Here is a 17,204-nt window from a genome sequence, read left to right on the forward strand (position 1 = left end):
CCTGTGTTATTCTGCCATTTCAAACTTTGCTTTCAGTTCAAGATGTTTTTTTGTTTTAGCTTTGAACTGTTGCTTCTGCATTTAATTTTTGAAGAGTGTAAAAGTGATCTTGAACAAATATGCAAAGATAATCAGCGTAATCAACCTGCTTTAGAAGCAGATTAATGTCTCTTGTGAGTGGGAAGTTGAGGGAAGCCAATATGCCATTAGTGCATGAGTCAGTGCAGTGACAGATGTTGACAAAACTTTTCTGAGGCTTTGGACTCTTATAATTAATTTTATTCTTCACTCTAAAACCAGAGGTAGAGCAGAAAAATGGAATGAGACCTTTGCAAAATGCTCTTGTGCAGGACTGTTCCCATCTGTGTTATGGGAAAGCGTGATGGTCAGGGTGGCTCTTGGTCTCTGACTCTGTCAGGCATGAAAGTGTTGATGCGTACACACCTTCATATCCAACTGCCTTCCAGCTGGGAATGATGTAGTTTAATCTAGGGAAGTGTATGATAGAGAAGACAGAGGGAACTGGGGGTGTCTAGGGGCTCAGGGGGAACCTTCTCATTCTCTACAATTCCCTGCCAGGAGGTGCAGCCAGGGGGGGTTAGGCTCTGCTCCCAGGGAACAAGGGACAGGACAAGAGGAAGCAGACTCAAGTTGTACCAGGGAAGGTTCGGATTGAATATTAGGAAAAATTTCTTCATAGAAAGGGCTGTCCAGCCTTGGCACAGCTGCCTGGGGCAGTGGTGGAGTCACCATCCCTGGAAGCATTCAGAAAACTCATGGATGTGGCACTTGGGAATGTGGTTAGTGGTGACCACGGTGGCAGTGCTGGTTGATGGTTGGACTTAGAGGCGTTTTCCAACCTGTGATTCTATGACACGTGGCAATAGAAACCAGCAGATGCCTCCCTGAAGATCAGCATTCCTTATGCCTTCTTCTCTGTGTTCTCAAACTTTCTCTTAAGGACAACCTGGCCCTGTCCAGGCTCGGGAGCGGCTGCACATTCCCAGTGCTCTCATTCCCTCTGTGGTTTCCAGCTCAGCCACAACCTAACCACATCGGCCCAGCTGGGAGGCAGTTGATAGCAGCACTGTGTTCCTGCTCCTGAGTATGCTAAGAATAGTGTAAAAATAGTTGGGAAAGGAAGCTAGAATCCACTGGGAAGAACAGCAAAAGGACAGAGGAGGAGGAGAAGAGCTAAAGCTGAGCAGAGAGCAGCCAGAGCCAGAGGTGATGAAATAGATGGTGAGGGTGTGATAATCTGGTGCAAGAGAAGGTTCTGTCACAGCAGAGTGAGGGTTTGTGTGAGCGGTGTTATTGGGAAGTTAGAAACAAACAGGAATGGAGAACTTCTTATCACAAACCACACTTGCATAATACTGGATTGTGACATGGTATGGCATAAGCACTGCAGAAATGCATATTTCAGCTAAGGGAGGGGAAATACACCTTCAAAACAGTCAATTACCAGGAAAAAAGCCTCAGTTGTGTTGGTTTGTTTGCATCTTTATGGGGATAACTTGCTGCTAGAGAAAATTTGGATTTGTTTCTCTTCAAAGCTGTTTTTCCCTTCTGCCATTTCACTTTCTGCTTATCAAACCATCCCTGTTCTGCTCTGGCTAGATACAGCATTTCCGTGAAGAAACTGAAGACACAACTTTCCAATCACCTCATCTAACAAACACGGGTATTGAAACTTCTCCAGGGTGTTTTTCCTAGCTATTTGCCAGTGCTTTACTTAAATAAATGTCAAGAAAAACATTGTCACAGGCTCATGTAATTTAGATTTGGCGTTCTGTAGCCCAGCACAGCTCAGAGTAGGGCTGACTTTGATGTTGGATTGGGTCGCTCAGGGAATTGGAATTCCAAGGGTTGGAATATTTTGAGGGATGAAAGTTCTACAACTTGGAAACCGTTATTTGGAATTTATCCCCATTATTGTATCATTGCTTGTATTTCACTACTACAGTGAGGCTGAAATACAATGGAACTACTCTACTTCTCTGTAGTACCTTTCATGAAAAAAACAGTAGAGGAGAGACCTGTGTGCTGGGTGAGGAGGTCACTTAATTCCCAAGTTCCCCTCATAGCCAACAGAGCAGGATTTTAAGATGAGTCAAAGGAAAAGCTGAAGTTTAAGTGTTCTTGTTCTCATCCCCTTCAGTACTGGAGCTCTATGGCAGAGTCACTATTGCTATGGTTAAACTGGATGTGATGCTGCTGGAGCTAGTTCAGAGGAGGCCACAAAGATGCTCTGAGGGCTGGAGTCCCTCTGCCATGGAGCCAGGCTGGGAGGCCTGGCAGCCTGGAGATGGGAAGGCTCCAGGGAGACCTTAGAGCAACCTGCTAGGAGCTGAAGGGACTCCCAAGAGCACTGCAGAGGGACTAGGGACAAGGGATGGAGGGCCAGGACAAGGGGGAGTGGCTTTAAACTGGAGGAAGGCAGGGATAGATGGGATAGTGGGTAGGAATTGTTCCCTATGAGGGTGCTGAGGCACTGGCACGGGTTGCCCAGGGAAGCTGTGGCTGCTCTATCCCTGGAAGTGTTCCAGGTTGGACAGGCCTTGGAGCAACATGGGCTAGTGGGAGGTGTCCCTGCCCATGGTGGAGGGTGGAACTGGATGAGCTTTAAGGTCCCTTCCAGCCCAAACTACTCCATCATAAACCAAACTGCCTCTGAGAATGTCACACTCTAATAAAGGTGGTACAAAGCCAATTCTGTTAATGGACATGTTTGATTTCATAGGATTTACTGCGAGGTCTTGTTCCCTTTTCCATCTCCTGCCCTTGGCTGTCCTGGCACTGCTGGATCTGTTCCTTGTGGCTCAGACAGGGAAGTGACTGCACCCTCTCCCCAGGGGCTGTGCTGGGCTGTATCCCTGCAGTGGCTGTGCCTCCTGGCAGGAATGGGTGCTTGGAAAGGGCAGCAGAGCTCATGGCAATATTTCTTCTTACAGTCAGCTCTTTCTCATTATTTTGGCCCAAGCAGTTGCCTGAGGAAGTGATAGCACTTGAAGTGCTTATCTAGGCCCAGCAGCCTGTGGGAGGAATGCTACGGCGCGTCGGGGGCTGTGCTGAGCACGGGCAGGAGCACAGTTATTAACACACTTGTTGGAACAGTTTGCTTCTGTTTTTAAACTGCTCCACAAAACTCCAGAGATTCAGTGGCTTCTTCCAAACCTCATTAAAATCAATAAAAAGCTTGTTGGAGATTTTGTGAAGGGTTTTTTTTTTTCCCCTCTTGGACCTAAACCACACAAAACATGTCCAACTCCTGCTACCAAAATGTGTATCTTGTGTTTTGAAAAGCAAATACGTGGCTAGAAATCTGTTGCTGAAGGGACTTATAGACTTGCATATTTTGCCTTCATAGCTCTTTTTTTTTTGTGTGTAGTGAACTTGCTCCATATTTCCTTCAAAAGTGACTTTGTACCACCAGGCAGCTGTGAAGTACCATCAAGCTGGTGGTAAAACTGAGCCTTTCTACTGTGGGTGCTGAGCTCATTATTGACCTGTGAGGTTATTGGAATTGGAGTTTGGCTTATGGGGTGAGAGATTTTTTGGCTGTTTTTTTTCTTAAATAAAAACAAAGTTGACCTCTGTTGCAGGTAACCAAATGTTGCTTTTAGGAGCTGTTTTATAAACTGGTACACTGAAGTTTAGGGGCAGTTTGGGGCAGCTGCCACAGACAGGACGACTGGCAGAGCTCAGCACCCTCGTGTTGCTGTGCAAATACTGACTGAGCACAGGGACTGAGCTTCCCCTGAAGTGTGTTCAGTCTGACATGTCAGAGTTTCTTTTGCTTGATGTATTTAGTTTTGTAGTTAGAATCACAGAATATCCCAAGTGGAAGGGACCTGTGAGGATCATCAGTCCAGCTCCAGTCCCTGCACAGGACACCCCAACAATCCACGCTGTGCCTGAGAGTATTGGCAAAACACTCATTGAGCTCTGTCAGGCTTGGGACTATGACCTCTGCCCTGGGGAGCTGTTCAGTGCCCAAACACCCTCTGGGGGAAGAACCTTTTTCTAATATCCAACCTCACCCTCACTGACACAGCTCCAGCTGTTCCCTTGGGTCCTGTCACTGGTCACACAGAGCAGACATGTTGCTGTCTCTCTACTGCCTTTCTGAGGAACTGCAGAACCTGATGAGCTCTGTCCTCAGTCTCCTCTTCTCCAGCCTGAACAAACCAAGTGCCCTCAGCCACTCCTTGTATGGCCCTCAAGACCCTTCATCCTCACAGCGTCTCCAAAGGAGGAGCCCAAACTGCCCCCAGGACTCCAGAGGCCACAGCAGAGCAGAATGGGACAATCACCTTCTTCAACCAACCAGTGATGCTGTGCCTGTTGCACAGCTATTTTAAATGCACCATTTTTGATGCACATCTTTTTAAACCATTTCTTTTTACTCTGTCAGTCCTGAAATTACATCTCCCTTTTTGTGTATTTCTTACATTTCCCTGTCACAAGCCATCAACTAAAGGACACAATAGATGCAAAATAGATATGTATTTATTTTATTTAATGAACCAGAATGTGAAAACTAGCACTAGTTGTGGCACATCAAAACATAGGTAAACTGTTCCCAGCAGCAGGATAATATGTGGTAGAGGTTGAACTTTGCAGGCATATGCTGCCAGGAGAGCTTCCAAGTTCTTGCGAAGAGCTAATCTTCTGGTACTCTGGGTACAAGGGAGTGGTGTCCTGTCCTTTTGGCTGCTCCTGTTTTTTAGGGATGGTTGGGTTTAGTCTGGGATTTAATTCTAGGGTTTAGGTATTTCAGTGTGGAATTGTGTCCCACAATCATTCCAGTGCCATAGGAGATGCCTGTGAATACCTGCAGCAGTGGCTGCAGGAGTGAAGCACATCAGATACTTTCTCCATATAATTTTTTGTTGACAAGTGTGTATTGGTGACACAATGCTTCATTTCTGAGGCAGTAACTGTTCTTACAGCACTTGGAAAGCCCAAAGGGTAAGGCTTGGGAGGAGTCATCTCATGAGCATTGCTGTCCCCTTGTGCCAATGTACATAGGCAGCAACCACTGTTTGGGGTCTTCATCTGCTTTCAGGTTGGATATTAGGGAAATTTTTTTCATGGAAAGGGCTGTCAGGCATTGGAAGGGTTTGCCCAGGACAGTGGTGGAGTCACCATCCCTGGAGGTGTTCACAGAACGACTGAACGTGGCACTCAGTGCTCTGGTCTGGTTGACAGGTGATTATGAGTAACAGGTTGGACTTGTTGGTCTCTGAGGCCATTTCCAACCTCAGTGATTCTGGGATTCTGTAACTGAGTTTTTTGCAGTTGTTTTTTTAAAAAAATCTGCATTGTTTAATGGCCACAATTTCAGAGCTGCCTCTTACCAGAAGAGACCTTACCCAGCACACTTGTGTCCCTCAGAATCCAGCCATGGAATCCCTCTCTGGGCATGTCAAGCTGCAGTTACAACTTACATAGCACTTAGACTTTTTACTTTTCCTTTCTAATTAAGCCAGCCTAAACTACCAGTGCAGCCTCCTGCCTCAGCTGCTGTTTCAGAAGGGATTTTCCAGATGAAGGTTTATATTTTAAAGGACTTTTCTTTTTCTTTGCAGCTGCCAATGTGAAGTTGCAGAAGACAATAGTTGGAACTTTCTGGGACAAGAGAGGACCGATTTATTCTCTCGTTCTTTGGTAAGACAAAGCTGCCTGGTAAGGAGGATTCTGCACTTAGCATTGATTACTTTCTTAATCAGTTAAAGTGTTTTCCAGGATCTTAGACAAAAATCAATATTTTGCTGAGTTGGAGTTTGCAATCTTTAATTGCTAAAAAAAAAAGACTTAATCTTCAAACATGATTCTTTGTCCTGCTCCTTTCCTGAATAATGGTCAAATATCCATATTGTCAGCTGCTTCCCCAGTAAATTCTATTCAGTTCCTTCTGCATGTGGTGCCAGGAAAGAGGAGAAGCTTTGCTGCCAGGGACTGAAATGAGGGAAACCAAGTGTTTATTCTTATCTCATAAACTTTTCTCCACCTGCCAAAGGGGAAGAAGTGTTTTCAGTTTGCAACAGAAGCATCTTTTGCTCAAGCTAGATCACATTCTGGAATGTTTCATTCTCGGATTTTCTACTGCTTCTCTGCCAAAACCTTTGTATTCCAGTCTCAGACTTACAGGGCAGCTGTGCCCCACAGCATGTAAACAGCTCAGGGGTCAACTCAGTTTGGTTTTGACATTAAAACAAGTGGAATTCAGGATCTGTCTAGGGAAGGCAGAGGAACAAAGTGAAACTCCTGGGTGCTTCCTCTTTCCTTTTCCCCCTCTAGTTTTTCTTTTTTCTTGCTATAAATCCAACTGTATGTGAATTTCAATGATGCTTTATTTATCTAATCTTTGTTGTTCAGAATCACTGGCAAACAGATGGTTATTGCTAGTCTTAATTATGTACATAATTTAGACCAGAAGGCACATCTGAAACAAAAGGTAATTAAGATGTTCCCACAGAGGCTGAACAGAGTGTGAGGTTACAACCTTTGCTCATCATTTCTCCTTCCAAGCAGAACGTAAGGATGGAGAATTAACAAGAACAACCTCTTTTTTTTTTTGTTCAATTTAATGCACATGAGATTGCAGGTGAAAGGGCAGCACGGGAAATTGATAACATAACCTTTTTAGGCCTCAATCTGACCAAACCCAATATTATTTCTAACTATCCAAACAAGTTTCACTGCACTGTGTTAGCTCTCTGCTGTTTGTATATGATCCTGGTGATAAGGAGGAGCCTGGGTTTGGGGCTGCTTTCCTGACAGTGTTTTCTTGGTCACTTATTGTCTGAGCTCAATTTGAACATTCCCTTTTCATTTCTGGGAAATGGCTTTTGCTGGCAGGGAAGAGCTGACAGTTAAAATGGGAATTCTCATTCCATTTCTGCAGCTCATCCAAAAAAAAGGTGTGGGTCAAGTTGAGAATAGATTTTTTCAGCCAGCTGGTGCTGCTCTGGCTCTGGACCAAGCTGTCCCTTAGAGCAGCACAGTGGGGACAGGTCAAGAGCGCCTTGTTGGACTTGGTGATAGGAAGAATGTTCTTGTTCTCACTTCTAAGGTGTGCTCTGAAAGTCAGGAATTACCCTTACAAGGTGTCACACAGTCCCTGTGATCCTTCTGCTCCAGTGGCTGGCCTGGAAGAGTTTCTACCCTCGGAGTGGATGAGAAAGCTTTGCAGTAGGAAGAAGTGGAGGTTGAAGTGTGGTGTCAGCTCATCCCCCCAGTCTGTGTGTGCTGCACTGAGCACAGTGTGTGGTCCTCTCCCTGTCTCCTTCCCCTTGTGCTCAGCCCAGTGACCATGAGATCATGAGGGAAGTGGGAACAGCTTGTGGACATGATGGGAAAGGAATTACTTCTTTCAGTGTACTCACTGTCCATCAGTGAACCTCACTAGAACAATTCAGTCTTTCTTGCTATTTTTATCAGCAATTTTAAGAGCTCTTCAGTGTGGTGGCAGCAAAGTCAGTGAAGCATTTCACTAGCAGCACTGTGAGTGTGCAAACTATTTGGTTTAGAACCAGTCTGATAGCTCCTTGTACCGTTTATCTTGGCAGCATCACAGTTTGTATCTGATAATCCTGATTAAAACTGAAACACTCATATTTTTTTCCACACAGCTTTCCCAAAGTTCACCTTAAATAGGAATATTCTCACATTCATGGAAAAAGCCCCATTATTGTGATGGAAGCAGCTGAATGCAGGAGTTACACTGAAACTTGGTCTGCAGGAATTGCATAGTCTCTGCTAGTGGTTTAGGCTGAGTTTTAGGAGCAGAGCTGTAAAGGGTTTTAAAAGGCTTGATTTTCTAAGTTATTACTGACTTGATTAATGTGTAGGTGGTTATATAATAAACTTTAAAAGTAAATATATCTCATCAATCTGAAGTATAAAAGAAAGTTTTGGCCAGCACAGTGACAGTGCCTAATAGACTAAAAACAATTGCTCAGTGATACTAAGCACACTTCAGATTTGTGATAAAGCTCATCTGTTTAGTTAGATCATGTTTCTTTGATAGTTGTGTGTGAAGCAGGAGGAGATTTTTGAAATAATGAGGCATTTTTATATTGTAGATGTGGAATGGTTTGGGTGGGAAGGAACCTTAAAGCTCATCACATCCCACCCCCTGTCATGGGCAGGAACACCTCCAACCTCACCTGGAACACTGCCAGGCTTGGGGCAGCCACGGCCTCCCTGGGCAACGTGGGACAGTGTCTCACCACCCTCACAGGGAAAACTTCTGCCTAAGATCTCATCTCAATTTCCCTCTTGCAATTTCTCCCCATTGCTCCTTGTCCTGTCCCTGCAGTTCCTACCCAAGGAACGGGGTAGGAACCTGAGGGAACCCTGTCCTGTCCTCTGCAGCTTCCCTGGAGCCCGTTCAGCTCCTGGCAGGTTGCTCTGAGATCTCCACACGACCTTTTCTTCTCCAGGCTGAACAACTCCAACTTTCAATACAAGGGCTAGAATTTTATGGTCTCTAATACATTAAAGATCAGCCCTGATGAATTAATGGTCTGTAAAGCTTTAATCCCTGTGCTTCTTGGATGATATTCTCAGTCACAACATGGATTACATCTCAACCATCTTTTTCCCCTGCTGCTTTTGAACAAAACTGTTAAATAATCCTGATTTTTCAAACAATATTAACAATAATATTGTCTTCACTGTGCTGGTGGGAGACAGCATTTCTAGATTTCCTTCATTTCTCGTAACTTTAAAGCATGTACCTCCTCCCCATTGTTGCAGGAATGGAAATTGCAATGCTTTTTTGTTTTCTTCTTCCTTATCAGTTTCCACAGTCAATAAATTCACACTTCTCTCAAGTCTTCTAGCTTTTGTTTTTCTTACTTGTTTGAAGTTAGGATTTTATACCTACTTTTTGTACTAATTTTGAGTGAATTAGTGGCAGTTCAGCTCCACTCTGCTCCCAGTTTCCTCCTTTGATATGACTATATGCAAACAGACATACGTGCAGGCCCCGACGTGCATCTGCTGCTCCTTTTCCCGCTGTCAACATTCCATACAATGCCCAGGATGTATTTAGGGCTTCCTGCAGTGCTGGGAGCTGATGGATTGAAGTAGTTTTCTCTGTCAACCTCCACACTGATAATTTGAAATGCATTTCTAGGTGAAGTGCCATGAATTGAGAACTGAGTGGATATATTCTGTTTGTATCTTTCTGTGCCACAGTCTGCAAACCCCATGAGATACGTGAGTGAGTCCTGGTTTGGTAAAAAAAGGAAGAACTTTCCTGGATTTGAGAAGTTGAGTGTAAGATAAAATCCAATGGTAACTCCTGGGTTCACTTCAGCCATTAAACTCCTAATTGGGTGATTTGCATAGAGCTCAAGACTGTTAATATTTCCAGGAGATTTGCTGGTCAAAGATTTGGGATTGTTGGGTAGTGGAGAGAGAAGTCACTAGTGTGTAGTGATCTGGAGCTCCTGGACAGGTCAGTGGATATCCTGATACATCCATGGACATAAAAAATGAGTTGTAACTATAAAATGAGGATTTTTATCTGAACAAGAATTCCAGTTCCTAGGCTATAGATGAACCAAGATTGCTCCAGGAGGATCGAACAGCTCATGTTTCGTAACAGGTCAGACTAAATGATCCCAATGATCCTTTGGATTTACAGCCCTCATATTGGTGATTCACCATCTGCAAATGACTTGGGAGAAAATTCCAGGGGATGTAGGAAGATGAACATGTTTCAACTGAAACCATACAAACACTGGTGTAATTGCTGCCTCAGACAGGTGTTCTCCCAGCAGCACTTTCAGAGGTGATTTTTCACAGTGAGCAGAAGGAGTCAGACACATTTGGAAACAGTTCTAGCTCCCAGGAGAGTTGAGCTTCCATGGATTTCATCCTTTCATAATTACTGTTTGCTCCCAGGTTCTGAACAGCTCCATTCTCAGTCCTTGCAGATTAATTTGTATTGATTTGCTGAAAGAAAATGAATTTAACTTCATTGTTATTCTTTTCTGGTTTTCTAGATTTCGAGAAGAGCCTCAAAGTATTGTGAGTGCAGACGAGGATTCCTCCTCCCATCCAGGGCCTGTCATGGTAAGCAGAGGGGTTTGCAGGGTCTGATACAGGCCAGAAGACTCTAAAATCTGGAAAACTTCAGGGAATTCCTGTTTCCATGAGGGTTGTTGAGTTTTCAGTGTAGTGCTAGGCTAGGCTGATGCTTTTCCTAATGCTGCTACAAACCTTGCTGGTTTTTAATGGCTGCAGGAAGGGAAACCACTTTCTAATATCATATTCGGTTGTCTGAGTGCTTCTCTTTGAAAGTTTAGAAACTTAAGTCAGTTGCTGATCCCTGAATTCTCTGAAAGCTCCATCCTGTGTGAGCTTTCCTGTGGCTGCTGATAGCTCATGTGTGGGGAAGGTGAGAGCAGGTGACAGAGCTGCAGGTGACTGTAACTCTTTGTTCTCAGGATGAAGAGACTCAGCACAGCCTTGAATGCATCCAGGCTAATCAGATTTTTCCCAGGAAGCAGCTGATCCGGGAGGATGAGAACCTTCAGGTAATCACCACACTGCTCATGCCAGCTAAGATCACAGTATCTCCAGTTGACCTGTGGGTTCTGTGGCTTCTCCTGGCCAGTTACTTTTCACCCAGCTCAACTAAGATGGGCTTAAGCCACATTTTTAAGTAAACAGTTGCAGTTTTTATGTGCAGTGTAATGCAGCTCCAGCTTTTCTAACTGCCTAAAACAGGAGCATGTTGTGCAGTTTTCATGTTTGCAGTGAGAAAAAGGAACTCCCTTCAGCTGTGTAGCATTTTAGGTATCCACTCTTTAGGTATCTATTCCCCCTATGGATATTGGGAAATACCTCAGAAGATTATTAATCTTGGATGTTTTGCCAACTTTAGGATCAATTTAATAACATTATGGAAGTGCTACTCTGCATTAAGGAAGGAGAGAGAGCATAACTCAGGGGCCTGCTCAGCCTGCTTGCCAAAATGTGGGGAAATTCTTCATAAAAATCCATTGCTTTCCCTTGCCAAGCACTGAGGACAGGGAACATAAGGAAAAGGAACAGAAAATGGGGAATCAGCAAGAAAAAAGGCTACAATTAACCTCTGAGCCAACCTCACCTGACTTCCCTCTTAGCAGGAACAGCATGGCTGAATTGTCAGCAGGTTTCAGATTTGTTTAGGATGTTGTGTGCTGCAGGAGGGACATGTTCCTGGGAAGTGTTTCCTGAAGGATTTTCCTTGCTGTTCCCAGGTGCCATTCATCGAGCTGCACGGGGAGAGCACAGAGTACGTGGGCCGGGCAGAGGATGCCATCATTGCTCTCTCCAACTACAGACTGCACATCAAGTTCAAGGAGTCTGTTGTGAATGTAAGTGCTGTGCTACTGCTGTGCTGATGCAGCTCTTCTGCTCATCCCAAACAACACAATTTAGATTAGGACTACAGTGATGCTGCCTGTTAAGGTAAATGGTCATGAGGAATGCCTTCCTGATGTTCAAATCCCAGTTCTCAGGGAGAACAGATGTGTATTTAGGCCCCAAAAGGTGACTCAGCACCTCTGAAAATCAGGTTTGGTATGGGAATGTCACATCACTCAACTTGCAGTTCACTTTCCAGCTGCCTGTGTCAGCCTTGTGTTCTCCCCAAGCTCTGGATGTACTCACTGGTGAAATAAAAGGGTTTCCAAAGAGCTTTTGGAGCACCTAGGCTAGATTGTGCCTTCTTGGAGCTTAGAAAGTTGGGAGTGGGTTCAGCTAAGGAAGCAATTTGCCTGAAGCTGTACAGTCATTGACCTAATAGGTGTAGAGTTGGACCTCACCTTCAAATGCATTTCTGTGAAGAGCTTTATTCCAAGTGTCTGTTCATTCACATTGTTCCACAAATTCCACAGACACAAATTCAGTGGCACTGTGGTCCCCTGCAGTGCTGAACTGCTGACACAGACTGGTCTCACTAATTGCAACAACTATCTGTGGACTATGTAGAGTTTGACAGGACATGATCCATGGCACAGATTTATTTTTGTGGCTTTTACTAGTAGAACCAATAAAATCCAAAGACTCAATTTATTTTTTTTTTCTCCTGATGATGAGTTTTTACCCAGTCTCCTTATTTCAACACAATTCCTGACCCTGGGTAGTTGTTCACAACTAGCTTGTGTCAGTCACACATCCTGAGCTCTGCTGTGATGGGTTAGTGTCAGCCCCTAAACTAGGTGTTATTCCACAGCTGAGAGAAGCAAGGGAAGCAAAATGAAAGAGGTGACAAGTGTCTAACACATACATGACTGAAATACATGTAACACAGTAGTTTAGAACATCATAGAATCACAGAATGGTTTGACTTGGAAGGACCTTAAAGCTCTTCACATCCCACCCCCTGCCATGAGCAGGGACACCTCCCACTAGCCCAGGGTGCTCCAAGCCCCATCCAGCCTGGCCTGGAACACTCCCAGGGATGGGGCAGACATAGCTGCTCCTGGGCACCCTGTGCCAGTGTCTCACCACCCTCACAGGGAGGAATTTAATCAGCACCTAACATGTAATTTTTGACAGCATGTCAATCTGAAATTTGTTTGCATCATTTTGTGCTGGAACCAAGTTATCATATCTGTAGAAACTAACCAAAACTGAATCTTAACTGGCTTCTGTGGTGTCTAACCCCGTGTCTGTGTTACCTACACCCTGTGAGGTGTGTCTGGGTCGTGGTTGTCACAATCTCTGCCTTTCAGTCCATGAGCTGTCAGTGGTGTGAGCTGACCAGGCCTGGCTGCTCCCTGGTGCACTCCTGGGTACAGCACTACAATGCTAACACCCACGGTAGTGTGAGGGTTTCCAGCAAACACAGATGTTACGTCTGATCACGACACCTAATCAGAATGATGACAAAGATGTAATTGGAATTGTAAGGGTTGTTATCTTCCACTGCTGAACACACAGAGGAGGTGATACAATATGTGCAGATGCAGAGGAAGCATCATGTGGCTTTTCGCTTCCCTTTGCAGTCTGTCCTGAAATGTGACTGGAGACTCACAGGTCAAGCTGTAGGTGCCACCATGGCCTGGGAATGGTGCTGAGGGGTCAGCTGGGTGCTGGGATGCCTCAAGTGCAGTGTACCAGGTGGGGCAGGTGTCTTACAGCATTCCTCTGCTGCTTTGTGACACAAACCTGAATCCCAGGGTTGGTTTCTGCCAGGGGACCTGCTAATGTAAATCTCTGTTGGGTTGCTTGCTGTTGGATGTTTTAATTCAGAGCCTGGAATGTATGGAATTGGCAACTGGAATTGCCAAAGTGAAGGATGGAATGTTTCACAACAAGGAGCAGAGACACAGGAAACAGGAGCAGCCCTAGGAATCAAGAGTTTGTCCTGAGGAATGCTAGGGAATGATGGAGCTGCTTTGTTAGAGAAGCCACTATTGCACATACTGCACCTCCTGTCATATCTATCCTGAGGATCATTGGGATATTAATTCTTAATGATTTTCAATTTAGCATTTTTGAGCAGTAACAAGAATGGATGTTTTCTCAAATTGTGTTCCTTGTTCACGTTCAGCAAAGAGTCCATAGAAGTTTGTCAATATTACCATGTCAGTTTTGCTTCCCTGACTTTCATATCTAGTGCTCTGCCCTCTCACTCTGTCTGATGTCTCATTAGCATCGGCATCATTAACTTGAAATAATCAATTAGTGAATGAGGTAGAGCAGAATATAAATCATTCTGCTGTGACCATATATTAGCATCACTAATAATGTAGTGTGAACGCTACTGGAATGCAGGGCAGAGAGGGTTTGGAATATCATTAAGGATAAAACATTCTTGGAATAAATAAGAATCATATTTAAATTGTTATATTTTGATGTAATAATCCCTTTGGTTATTGTTGATCAAAGCTATTGATCAGGTGGTGATTTTGTAAGTTACATCTTCACTGAGTAATTGTTGATTGAGTTCATCTTGGTTCTTTCCTGCTGGTTTTATATCCCTACACCTGAAGGGTGTAGGAACACAACTGGGGTCATTTGGGGGGGTCTAGGGGACACCTGGAGTTGTGTAGGAGGTATAGGGACACACCTGGGGGCACCTGGAGGGTCTGGGAGGAGTAGGAACACACCTTGTAAGAAGTCCTTTTAAAAACTATATAGATGTTTACTAGTGTTGGGAGTTGGGTTTTGTATTATTTGGAATGATTTACCTACAAATTCCTCTCCAGGCTAAGCCCAGCCTCACCAAGGAGCTGTCACCTTCCCTGTCACCTCAGCACAGAGAAGCATTTGTGTGCAAGAAAGAGGATTCTTAGCAAACATCTGTATTACAGAACCTGTAAGAGGACTTGATTCCCCATGTCTGGGTGTGCAGCAGTTTTGTGCAGGCATCTCCTCCTGGAGGTGGGATATCCCTGTGGTCCTTCAGTAGGGATGTCACACACTAATGGCACTGTCTGAAGGGAGTGGAATCCAGTTCAAAATGGATTCCTGGTCTTTGGGGTTCATCTCCCTGTGCTCTCTTTTGGTTGCAGTTCCTAGTGTGGCTGTCAGAGTGGAGCTGATGCCACAGTGAGTGTCATAGTGCTGCCACAGCACCTCCTGCACCTGCTCTGGGAAAGAAAAACATTTCAGAGTGATAATGTTCACATTGCAACACTGCAGACAACAGCTGTGTGTGGAGATCTTTCCCATGGATCAGTTCCTAGATCACAGTACTAATAGGAACATGGAGTTTCAAATGCAAAAACAAAGGATGCTGCAGACCATGCATAAACCAGGGATTATGGCATTCAGAAATGTTGAGTTACACTGATCCAGGGGATATAAGTGCAGACTCAACAGGGATCTCTTGGTGCACATGGAAGTTTGGTTCCCAGGCCCATCTCTATTGATTCCTTAAGGAAATGGTAAACTTTGCAGCTGACAACTGTTTCTGCCTAATCACTTTTCTCCCTGTAAGCTGATTGCATTGGTGGGAGAATTAAAGGTCCATGGCAGCAGATTTGCCATGTAGCCTCTGCGCAGTGGTAGATTCTGGACACAGTACCAAAAGTCATGGTTGGGGAGACTTTCAGTCTTGGTGATGAGGGAAGTTTCAGCATGAGCTTTCCCTTGCTTGGCTGTTACTGGACAAATGGTTGGATTGGGATATTCCTTATGTCTGTAGCTGTTGTGGCTCATCTGTGCTGGAAAGTAGCCTAGTCCTTGTCTTGTTCTCAGGTGCTGCTGCTCAAACTGTTCCTACTGAGTCATGAGAATGTGAGAGCAGAGAGGACTCAGGGATTGCCTTCAAGACAAAACTGAAATCCAACTAGTTGTAATTCAAAGCAAAATTTGGTTTACATACTCCTTGTAGGTTCTGTGAACTAGATGCACTTGGAGGGATTCAACCCCCTCACCTTGGAGCCCTTTGGAGCTGTCCTTGCATCCCCAGTGCCTCCAGGTGTCACACCATCTCGCACTTTAGGACATGCAGCAGCCAGCCTTGGCCTTGTGCTGTTCTAAGTAACCAGCCTGGAACACAAGTTCCACTGCATCTGCAGGGAATTGTGGGCAAAGACTGAGCCGTGGGGTGGTTGTTGCAGCAGTGTGAACCTAACTTGTGCTTTTCCTAACTAGAGGTATTATTCTCTAAATGTAACTTGTGCTGCTCTTAGCTAACAGACATTTCCAGTAATCAAAATCATTAAAACACCTCTCAGAAACATGAAGTTTGAATGGTGGATTGTTGCTGTTATTTAAAATGGGATAATTTTAAGGAAGAGACAGACAGGAGAGAGATGCTGGAAGAGCAGGGTGCTCTGGCACTGCCTGTAATGGGCTGTAATTTGCCTCAGATAACAATGCATGTTTATTCTTATAAACCCTGAAATGATTGCCTCTCCCTGCTTCATTCCAGTGCCATTGTTGGAGGGAAGTGCCTGCAGAGAGAATGATGGCTCTGGTGTCTGACTGGCATCAGCCTGAAAGATGTGCACTGGAAAGGGAAGGTTATCCGTGGGGAGGGAGGGAATGACAGCAGATAATTCTACAGAGCTTTACTGGGGGGAAGAATAATGGCCAGGAAGGAGATTGAAAACACAAGAGGATCAGTGGACAGATTTTTATGACAGGAAAAGAAAATTTAAAAGATTAATATGAAGGTTGTCCTGAAGACAAACCTGGAGATTGTGAGGAAATAGCTGGTGAGCTGTGAGGGCTGTCAGGAGCAAATGGATGGGAGTGAGCAGAGGCACACAGAGAGGGCAGGGAACAAGGAGTGACTTTGGAAGAAGGAAATGAAAATGAATGCAGGAGTAGAAGAATTAGTATGGCATTGGAGTGCAGCCAGGAGGATGAGGAGCCAGAAGCAGACTGTCAGGGGGAGGGAGCAATGTGCAGAACTGCTTAAATGAAGATGGACATGGGTAAAAATGTAATAAAAGAGGCTTGGGGAAAAAGAATGTTAACAGAAAAAGCAGCATTGGACAAAAAGCAAGTCTAGTCTTTACTCAGCTGGGGAAGGTGTCTTACTTCCCCTGTTGGTGCCATTTAGGTCAGTGGTAAATTTAAATAATTTATTGCAGAATCATTTAGGTTGGAAAAGCTCTCTGAGATCATCGAGTCCAGCCTGTGACCCATCACCACCTTGTCAGCTAGACCAGAGCACTGAGTGCCACATCCAGTTGTTCCTTGAACACCTCCAGGGATGGTGACTCCACCAGGAATCCCTGGGCATCCCCTTCCAATGCCTGACAGCTCTTTCCATTAAGAAATTCTTCCTGAGAACTATTACTAGGTATATGTGAGGTTACCCAGGCAGGAGGAAATACTGGAAGATTCTCCAGTCTGAGGTCCATTCCAGTCCCTTTATCAGACAAAAGTATCACAGTAATTCCCTCCTTTGCGTGCCAGAATCAAGCAGGGGAAGGCTTGGAAGGCATGAGCAGATGGAATACACAGATTAGCTACAGAACAGTCCATGTGATGTGGTCTGTGCTGCATTCAGTCCTCTGCTGCTTTGGCAGAGTCACCTGCACTCAGGTTGATCTCAAGGATGGCAAATAAAGAGTAGCTTATCTCACAGGAGATTCCTCATTTCCTGCCCTCCTTCATTCACTGGTTCTGTGAGGTGTGTTAGGCTGTCACAGATCTCAATCCAGTGATGATACTGATGGACCACTCAGAGTAGATTTTCCTGTGGTGTGTATTCCTGAGACATCTCT

General features: G+C 44.7%; 1 protein-coding gene across 1 annotated transcript in view; it reads left to right on the forward strand.

Annotated features, from left to right (window-relative positions):
* Positions 1-10,025: 10,025 nt before the first annotated feature.
* Positions 10,026-17,204, forward strand: part of MTMR3 (myotubularin related protein 3) — a gene marked incomplete at its 5' end in the record, with an annotated part of 37,912 nt that continues 30,733 nt past the window's right edge. Inside the window, 3 exons of the mRNA XM_009074532.1 lie at positions 10,026-10,095; positions 10,470-10,559; positions 11,268-11,384. Of these exons, the coding sequence (XP_009072780.1) occupies positions 10,026-10,095; positions 10,470-10,559; positions 11,268-11,384 (277 nt within the window). The remainder of the gene's footprint in view (positions 10,096-10,469; positions 10,560-11,267; positions 11,385-17,204) is intronic.

This window comes from Acanthisitta chloris, unplaced genomic scaffold (genome assembly GCF_000695815.1).
Source record: "Acanthisitta chloris isolate BGI_N310 unplaced genomic scaffold, ASM69581v1 scaffold18135, whole genome shotgun sequence".
NCBI classification, from domain to species: Eukaryota; Metazoa; Chordata; class Aves; order Passeriformes; family Acanthisittidae; genus Acanthisitta; species Acanthisitta chloris.